The sequence below is a fragment of the Psammomys obesus genome, unplaced genomic scaffold (assembly GCF_907164565.1).
Source record: "Psammomys obesus unplaced genomic scaffold, mPsaObe1.curated_primary_1811, whole genome shotgun sequence".
In the NCBI taxonomy this organism is placed as follows: domain Eukaryota; kingdom Metazoa; phylum Chordata; class Mammalia; order Rodentia; family Muridae; genus Psammomys; species Psammomys obesus.
The window spans coordinates 6,891,289-6,900,856 of record NW_026588752.1 but is presented as its reverse complement, the minus strand read 5'-3'; the positions used below and the strand labels follow the sequence as shown (position 1 = coordinate 6,900,856).

At 44.0% G+C, this 9,568-nt stretch overlaps 1 protein-coding gene across 1 annotated transcript in view; it reads right to left on the bottom strand.

Annotated features, from left to right (window-relative positions):
• Positions 1 to 9,568, bottom strand: part of Ift140 (intraflagellar transport 140) — an 88,516-nt gene that overhangs the window by 43,804 nt on the left and 35,144 nt on the right. Inside the window, exons 16-18 of the mRNA XM_055604763.1 lie at positions 8,131 to 8,299; positions 6,673 to 6,804; positions 2,529 to 2,728 (exon numbers count right to left, since the gene is read on the bottom strand). Of these exons, the coding sequence (XP_055460738.1) occupies positions 2,529 to 2,728; positions 6,673 to 6,804; positions 8,131 to 8,299 (501 nt within the window). The remainder of the gene's footprint in view (positions 1 to 2,528; positions 2,729 to 6,672; positions 6,805 to 8,130; positions 8,300 to 9,568) is intronic.

The following is a 9,568-nucleotide window of genomic DNA, read 5'->3' as shown; positions in this document are numbered from 1 at the left end:
CACTTATGGGTTGGCCACACACAACACACTCAGCACACTGTGTAGAAATGATCAGGTACATGTCCATAGTACAACACACACATTCAAGTGGTTAGCTATGACTTCCTCCCCTTGTCTCTTCCTATAACACATTTTTAATTCTGGTCATACACTAATACTATGGATGTGCCTATATACATCAGTATTTTATGTCTATAGAGAGTACATTAAAGATTTAAGTGGCCTTGCAGGACAGGAGCCTACCACTGAGGGCCTCTGAAAGTCTCTACCTAGCAGTGTATCAAAGCAGATACTGAGACTCATAACTAAACTTTCAGCAGAGTACAGGGAATCATATGAAAGAAGGGGGAGTTAGTATGACCTGGAGAGAATAGGAGCTCCACAAGGACCAAATATATTTGGGCACGGGGGTCTTTTGTGAGACTGTATCTCCAACCAACGACCATGTTTGGATATAACCTAGAACCCCTGCTCAGATGTAGCCCATGGTAGCTCAGTATCCAAGTGGGTACCCCAGTAAGGGGAACAGGGACTATTTCTGACAAGAACTCAATGGCTGGCTCTTTGACCTCCCCCCACCCACCCGAGGGAGGAGCAGCCCTGCTAGGCCACAGAGGAGGAGTTTGTAGCTAGGCCTGAAGATACCTGATAAGCTAGGGTCAGATGAGAGGGGAGGAGGACCTCCCTTATCAGTGGACTTCGAAAGGGGTAGGGAGAAGATGAGGGAGGGAGGGTGGAATTGGGAGGGAATGAGGGAGAGGAATACAGTTGTGATACAAAGTTAATAAACCATAACTAATATTAAAAAAATTAAAATCTAATTAAAAAATAATAAAAGCGGCCTTGCAATCTGCTTCAGGTGATCATGTCCACATTAAATGCAAGTGATCCAAGGAAGGTTGGGCTATGATATTTAGCCTTGGCCACCTCCAAGCTAAATGTCTACTTGGCCAGTGGGGGAAAAAACTCCTCTAACTGCAATAAAACCAGGCCTCAATCAATCAATGGTTTTCAAAGATAGTAGATGAGGATTCCACAATATTCTGAAAAATATGATCTGTATTCAAAATTACCACTGAAGCTGATGCTTTTTCCAGACATTCATCTTGTTTCTTTTTTTCAAAAAACATATATTTTTGTTTTATGGTCTTTGGTGTTTTGCCTGGATGTGTATCTGTGTGAGGGTGTCAGAAGCCCTGGAACTGGAATTACAAACAAGTGTGAACTGTCATGTGGATGCTGGGAATTGAACCCTAGTCCTCTGGAAGAGCAGACAGGGCTCTTAACTCCAGGTATTTATTTTCACACCTTTCCTTTCTTGTTTTCTCCCCACCACCCTGATCTTCACAGGGTCTCACTATATAACTACGGCTGTCCTGAAACTTAGTATGTAGACCAGGCTAAACTCAAACTCACAGAGATCTGCCTTCCTCTGCCTCCCAAGTGCTGGGATTACAGGCCTGCGCCACCACTGCCTGGCTACCTTTCCTTTCTCTTAGTATAATTCTCCCATATTTTATTTTACTCTTTGAAATGAAAATCTGTCTAATATTCTTGCTAAGAATTTGTGAATTCTCTCAGGAGTGGAGAAAGTACTTATAGATAGCCTTTGCTGATTTTTTTTTTTTTTTAAGACAGGGTCTCACGCTGCATCATAGACTAGCCTAGAGTTCACTGCCTCCCAGGCTGGATTCAGCCTTACAGTACTTTTTCTACTTCAGCCTTCTAAGTGTTGAAATTTTAAAAATGAGCCAGCATATCTAATCACTGTAACTTCTTTCATAAAATTTAACTGTATTTCATTGATAGTTTTGGTGTTTATTTATTAACACTTTTAAGCAATATTTAGCACCTGCAGAATTTTTGGCTAGAGTATTCTGAATACTTGAAAATAAATGAAATAATAAAGTGACAACTTAGAGGCTCCAGGCACCACTGATGCCAGGAGTCAGGCTTGCCTGCTGCACCAAACACACAGTGTGCCAGATAGTCCCATGTTCTTGAGCTTGATGATGTTTCACTGAGTAGAAAACAGTTAAAAACTATAATCACAGAAGGGCTGTTAGCTTAAAATAAAATGTATAAAGAAGGCATAAAAGAGCGGGAAAGAGAGTTTACTGCTCTTGAAGGACCTGCAGCCACATGAAGGGCCACAGTCATCTGTACCTACAGCTCCTGGGAACAGACGCCCTCTGACTTCCTTAGGCACTAGGCACAAATGTGGTGCATATACATATAGGCAAGTAAAATATTCAGTCATATAAAATAAATCTCAAAAAAACCTCTTTGTTTTGTGTTTTCTGAGACAGGGTTTCTCTGTGTAGTCTTGGCTGTCCTAGACTCCCAGAGACCAGGATGGTCTCAAAGGCATAAAGATCCCCTTGCCTCTGACTTGGAGTGCTAGAATTAAAGGCATGTGCCACCATGCCTGGATGAAACATTTTTTTTTTAAAGAAGACATTAAAAAGACTGAAGGCTCTAGGCAGGGTGCACATCACCTTTGAAACTTCAATGAGTGGACTTCTTACCTTTTGATGAGTTTGATAGATTTGAAAGCTTCATCCATGTCTCCAATGGTGACAAAGAAGCTGAAGTTCAGCATTGCATCCCGAGTAGGCTTGTCACAGTCCTCCAGCCCCACAAAGTCTCGCAGAGGTCTCTTGGCTACCATCTGAGGGATATGGTAGTGCCCAGAATCCACCCTTTCTTCTTTGTCTGCTTCTCCAGGCTGGAGGACAAAGGCCCCATATGCTTGTCAATATGTAACGCTATTGCCTACACTTAGTCTGACCTCTTCTATATTCAAACAACTACCGAGAAATCTATGCATAGGTATGCAGCCAGAGGCCTAATTGTTCCTACAGGTTACTGAAAAACCTTTAAGGTCGTTGGAAATAATCCAAACTTTGGGCCCTTGTTTCAGACAACAGGTAAACAAAGGTTGCCCAAGTATAAACTTGTTTGTCAGCCTCTAACTCAGTAATATCAGAGCCTCACATTGAACACAGCTCTTTCTACTACTGTCTCCTAGTGTTCAGTTCATCATAAAGACTCTTTACCAGTTTAAGAGGCTTAAGTAAAGCCGTGTATCTCTTAGAATTAAAGAACAGTAGCCTGTGTTTCTTGAACAAGAAGTGCTTGGGAAGCCTACCGCCCCGCCAGGGCTCTTGTATACTGTTCTTTGTCACTGTATCTGTGCTGAGAACCTTCTCTCCAGGGCTGGAACTTCCTTCTCTCTGCAGACCATTTTATGTACACATACTCTCTAGCACATATTTGCCGCCATGACTACCCAAGTGGTGGCTTGAACCACCTCCCTTCCCAGCTCAGATGTCATGAACAATTCAGTCTCCCTCTCCCTCTGAGCCTGCCTGCCTGAAAGCCCCAGTGAGAGGGCCTTAGGAGAAACTAACACTTGGCCTAGACCCTGAAAATCTGGTGGAATTTATCGTGCCTTTTTATAGCTGGAAAACCCTTCTTTCTTTGCTTAAGCATAGCATAAGCAAAGGCTCTATTGAGAGCAGCTTGAGTTTAGGTCTAAGGAGATACACGTATATCCATATCTATCTATATATCCTTATATATACACACTCACACACACACACATATATATGTGTGTGTGTATGTTTTTGAGTAATATCAACTAGGTGATGGACGAGTTTAGCTAATAGTGCAGTCAGCTGGACACTGTCCTTCACACTGGTGACAGCATCATCCCTGGTGTTGTTCTAATGAGAACCCAGTTTATTATGTGAGCACCCAGGGGAGTCTTGGAATCCCTTGTTCCCTGCTTATTCATCATGTTTCTCGTTTTAGCTCATTGTTACTGATTTCTGAGGCAAGAATTGTTATCTATGGCCTCACTACTCTGAACACCTCTGAACCTGTCTCATCTTGGGAGCTAAACAGGGCTTGGATTTCACTGGTATTTGGATGGGAGGCAGAGACTGTTTATTCTGTGTCATAGTAGATTAGAGCAAACTGCCAGTCACATGGTAAGTGTGCTCAGAACTAAGAATACTAGATTCTCCCAGACCATCCTGGATGTGTGAGCATTGAAAACCTTTGGGAAAGAAGACTGAAGAACTGCACGTCAGCAAACAGAAGAGGAGCAGCCTAGAGAAAGACACAATGCCTTCCGGCTACTCTTTGACAGTACTTTGCAGGTTAAACAATGATACTACCTATATTGCAAACATAGGGTAATCAAACATTTCCTATACCTGGAGATCATGTGAAATGACTGCACATGTCACAGGTACATACCGGGCTAAGAACCAATGAGCTCCGAACTTCACTTGGCTCTGTGACCATACAAAAAAGCCCTAGCCTGCAGGAAAGTTTCCTAAGTAGGTGAGCAGGGTAGGTAAGGATTGTTGGCACACACATTCAGGGACAAGACAAAGCCAAGGGGACAAGCCATCTCAGGGCTTCATACTTACAACCGCATCATATATGCCTCTTCTGTGGAATAACAACTATGCATGTAGGCACAGAAAGGGAGGTGAGAACAAAAGAAAACATGCATGAATGTGTGGATGAAACAAAAATCCAGAATATGAAATTCAGAAAATTCAACAGAAACAATTTAAAGAGCTTTTCAAATGTTCTATTTTCAAATTAAAGAGAAATTAAACCAAAAAACATAAAACAAGAATAAAAAAATGCCAGGAAAATATCACTCTGGTGGTGGAATTCTATTTAAAATAAAGCAATTAGGGACACCTGTATGGACACAATAAGGACTCCCAGAGCTGAGCAGATGACATGAATACTTTCCCAGCCTTCAACCTCATTTTTAAGGCACACGAAGTGTAACAGACAAACAGCTAACACATCAACTTCAAGTGGCTGTGGATATGAAGTTGGAAACCTGGAACCAATTGTCTTGGATACATTTTTATATATAATGTCCCCTCTCCCCCCAAGGCTGATCACTAAATGGTCACAAATCAAGGGGCAGCAACCACATTCTGTACTATTCTCTGTACCAGTTCCTTCTAAAGCAAATCACAGCTCTGGGAAGAGCTGCGCCCAGTTTGTATACTTGCGAATGTCTCTGCAGGTGGTACAGCTTCATTAGCTTCTATGGTTATGTGCAGGGGCCTACAAAGACATGGCCTTTTCCTCTATTCTGTTTCCCGGTGGCGAATCCTCCTACTCACTTTTGGCTACAAAAGTAACAAAGGGCTAATTCAGGCATGGTTGGATACACCTGAAATCCTAGCAATCTGAGCACTCAAGATGCTGAGGCAGAAGATCTGATTAAGTTCAAGGCCACCGTAGGCTATACAGGTAAAACCTTGCAAGAAAGAAAGGGGAAAAGGCAGAGGGGGTTAGAGAAACGGCTCAGCAGTCTATAGCATGCACCGCTCTCGCAGAGAACCACAGTTCAGTTCCCATCACCCAGGGGGCTCACAGCCATCTGTATGTCCGACCTCCACAGGCCCCTGCACTCATGTGCACACGTTTACACGCAGACACATAGACACATAATGAAAAGTAATTCTTTAAACCTGGCCTGGTGGAACACACCTTTAATTCTAGCACTCAGGGAGGCAGAGGCAGGTGGATCACTGTGAGTTCCAGGCCAGCCTGGTCTACAGCCAAGGCTACAAAGAGAAACCCTGTCTCAAAAAACCAAAAGAAAAAAAAAAAGAAAGTAGGTTAGTTTCAGACAATAAGAACAGCCAGCACAGGATTCATTTTAAAGACTGATTTACATCACTAGATGGGGAAACCAAGAAATACCTAGGTCAAAGGTAAAAGCTGACACCATAGGTCTCCTCTTCCCTCCTTTCTGGTATGACAGTGCAAGGGAAGTGACATAGAACGTCTACATTTTTCTAGAAGGTGTGGGTCCAACAGGAGACCCATTTCTTCAGTTCAGGAGATCAAAGCCATGACAGCAGCTGCAGAATACTGTGGAGCTCACCACAGCTCCAGTCCCGGAGGCCAGGCTTTAAGCCCACAGGCACTGGCTCCTGTGTGGAAAAAGTCCCTCAGGTATGCTTGTGGGTTGTAGCTCAGCGTGGTAGAGGACCTGCCTAGCATGTGTGAGGGCTTCAGGATGACCCCCATCATTGAAAGAAAAAACAGGAGAAAGGAAGAAGCAGCAGCAACCACCTTCACAGTCACCAGCCACCGCCTTTCAGGTGACAATGGAGCCCAAAGCTGAAGAACTGGCAATTGGTAAAAACAAATGCAACAGAATGAGATTGCCTGGACTCAGGTGCTTTTGTCGATGTGTCGTTTTTTGAAGCACAGCTCAAATGGATCTCAGGCATGTAAGGTAAGTGTGCCTGCAAACCCCACTCTTTCAAGAACTTACAAGGAACCATGTGCAGGTTCATGTGCCTCACTTCTATCTAGGTACAGGGACCCCGGAGCAGTGATGCCAGCTGCTGTATAGTGATCAGCTCTGGGCTGGGATCTGGGAGATTTGTATCATTTGTAAATCTCAAAGAAGAATATAGGAATATTTATGCTAAAAAATTCAGCTAGAATAAAAGGAAATGACAAAGGCTTAAAGCTATGCCTGTAGAAGAAAAGCCAAAAGGCAAGGGCCAACTCATATCTCAAATGTGCTAGAGATACATGAAAGAATCTCCCTCTTACCCTCCCAGGTAAGAGGGAGAACAGAGAATAACTGCAGGTACCAGGGATTCCCACCTTTTTGGTGAAGTAATAATGAGGCACTTCCATTCCTAGAAGGTTCTGAAAGGTTGATGGCCGGGGGAAGCAATCATGGAGCAAGAAGCCATGTTCTTCGCAAGCGAAGAATGACAGAATCAAAACATCTTCCTGGAAGACACAGGACAACGTTGCTCTGTATTAAATGCAGCAATATAATTTTCTATTTTCTTCTCAGTTCCTTTCCAGGGTTTATGTTCATGGTGCTGACACTGCCAGGGCTTCCCAAGCTTATCTGCCCCTTTGAAGAGTAACAACATCGTCCAGATGGCTCTACTCCACCTGCCTCAAAAAACAAACAGAACCAACAGCAATAACAACAACAACAACAACGACAACAAAAAGCTCTCTACTGCACTCTTGGGGACTAGGGAAGGTACAAGAGAGAGCCTAAAAATGTTATGTTGTTTTTGTCTCATGTGACAGAACAAGCCACATCAAATGCCAGGACCATTTTCCTGTCTGCAATTGCTTGTTAAAAACAAAAGAGGATGCAAGACTTTCCCTTACTACTGTGGTGTGAACTCTTAGAACTGCCTACACCATTATTACAAAAAACCCACAAAGAACCACTTGATCACATGACCAGCAATAACTTCCCCATGGACATGCCTTTACCTCCTACTAGCTACCTTTGATGTGGCCACTATTCACCTTTCCCATCTGAAAAATTCCTCTGGCAATGTTTCTTTCATTCCAGTGATACATACAGAAGTCACTTTGATCTAGTCTATCATTTTGAGGATCAAGGAGAGGATTTGCTCCTGATATTCTCCGGGCACTGACTGACTTTGGATGATCTCAGGGGCAGACTCCCATCTGTGAGGAGAATGCTTCCAGCAGGAAGATGAGTCCTGAAACAACAGGGTTGGCTTCCCTGTGTGGACTTACTTGGGAGTTCTGCATGCATACAGGTTTGAGAGCTAAGTGGGTTACAGAGACACACAGATTGCTGGACTTTTTAGGCACATCTGACATCTTGCAAAACAGAAGCCCTGGAAAGTATCAGAGTCCTAGCTCCTATGAGTGTATTGGGCTAGAGCCAAGAGCACATGTACATGGAGCTTGAGCCCTCGAGAGGGGCAGGCAGTGAGGATGTTAGACAGTGACTGAGGACAGGCTGATGACCCAATCTCAGTATGTGCTAACACAGTAAGGGTTAGTTCATACTGACTGTCGATAAAGTTCTCTGCCCATAGAGAAAAAGCAACATGAAACAGTTACAGAAATCAATATTTGGGGTTAGACCGGACAAAAAGGTGGCTCAAGATGGATCTGTCTACTATTGGTTTATGGAAATGATCTTGATGACATGGTAACACTTATTCATGAATAAATTTTCCTAGTGACTCTCCCATAAGCTATGCCATGAAGACACTATCTGGCAAATGGTGGCCATATATGTCTAAACATGTAACATAGCAAAGCAACAGGTACCTTTTGGCATGTGCCTTCCTCCACATGGGGATGCTTGTCTATAGCCTGTGGCTGGGCTCCAGGTGCCTCCTGTAAGGCCTCACACACGAAGAGCCTAGGCTCACTCTGATCCCAGAAATGGTTCACAGGCACATAACTTGCTAGCCTCTCATGCATAAAGACACGGGTCCTAAAACAGAAGGAAAGACCCATCCCTGAGAAGAAAATTTCTTTCACTGCTACCCACACCCATTCAGAGTCATGTCAGTCAATGCCAGCAGCTGGCAGTGTTGGTAAGTGCATGGGTTCTGCAGCACCTTTGGGCCACTCGCTGACATACATCCTATCTGAACATATTCTTGAAGACTTTGAGAAACTGGGAGAAAGGGTCCATGAAGTCTGGCTTAGGGGACACAGAGAATGATGCTTGGACCTTGAGATCATGCAGAGGCCCTCTAATTTCTTAGGCAGAAATCCAGAAGCAACTCTGTGTGACACTGTCTGTACTTTTACCCTAGTAAAATACCAACTTACCCTATAAGATACCATAATTTATGGGCCCGAAACTTGAAGACATTCTATAGGGAGCTCAATGAACTAGGTGGCAAAGAATGAAGATCTCAACAGGAAATGAGTGTGGTGGCACATGCCATTAGTCTCAGCTATTTGGGAGATGAATCACATGCAAAAAGGCAGAACGATGAGATAAGGGAGATAGTCACCCTTCTATGCCACCCCTAGAGGAGCACAGTAAACTCGGGATAGAGGGTGGCACTGCTGGGCTCATCACCCTTGATGGCTGTGCAGGGTCCACTCCTACAGGAAACATATAATCCTCATAACTGCCACCAGCACCAGCATTACTGTGCCCACAGGACAAAGCCTGCTCAGCGCCATGCATAACTGATGTGACAAGCACAGAATTTAAGATGGAACACTTGCCAAATACCTATAAAATGCCAGATTCAAGCTGTATCCTTTGTACTATGAGGAGTCTGGCCAGAGACTGGTCTGGCAGGTGATTCATAACAGGCAGAAAGAAAGTTTCCCAGTCTTGAAAGAGAAGCCATGAAAGTTAGACAGACAGACAGACAAACACGAATGAGAAGACGCTTCATAAGATAAAGAGGGGAAGTAGCAGTAGGGAGTAGAGGAAAGGTTAGTTCCAAAGATTCACACTGGTTGCAGAAAGCCCAGGACTCGGGATTGGCCTGAAGCTGTGTCAGTGTGAGGGTGAGAAGCTCGAGCACCCACACTCTGAAGCAGATCGGTGGCACACTTCGGTGGAAAGACAGGAAGGGGTTGTTCAAGTAACAACAGAGATGAAAAGTAGACCAACGAGACTAAAGGAGGCTCCAGAGGAGGGTCTAACGAGGCAGGCAGGACTCAGGGAGAGAACTGTGCAGGAAGATCTGAGTCAGGAAGGAAGGACCTACCAGAACTAGCAAAAGTAAGACTG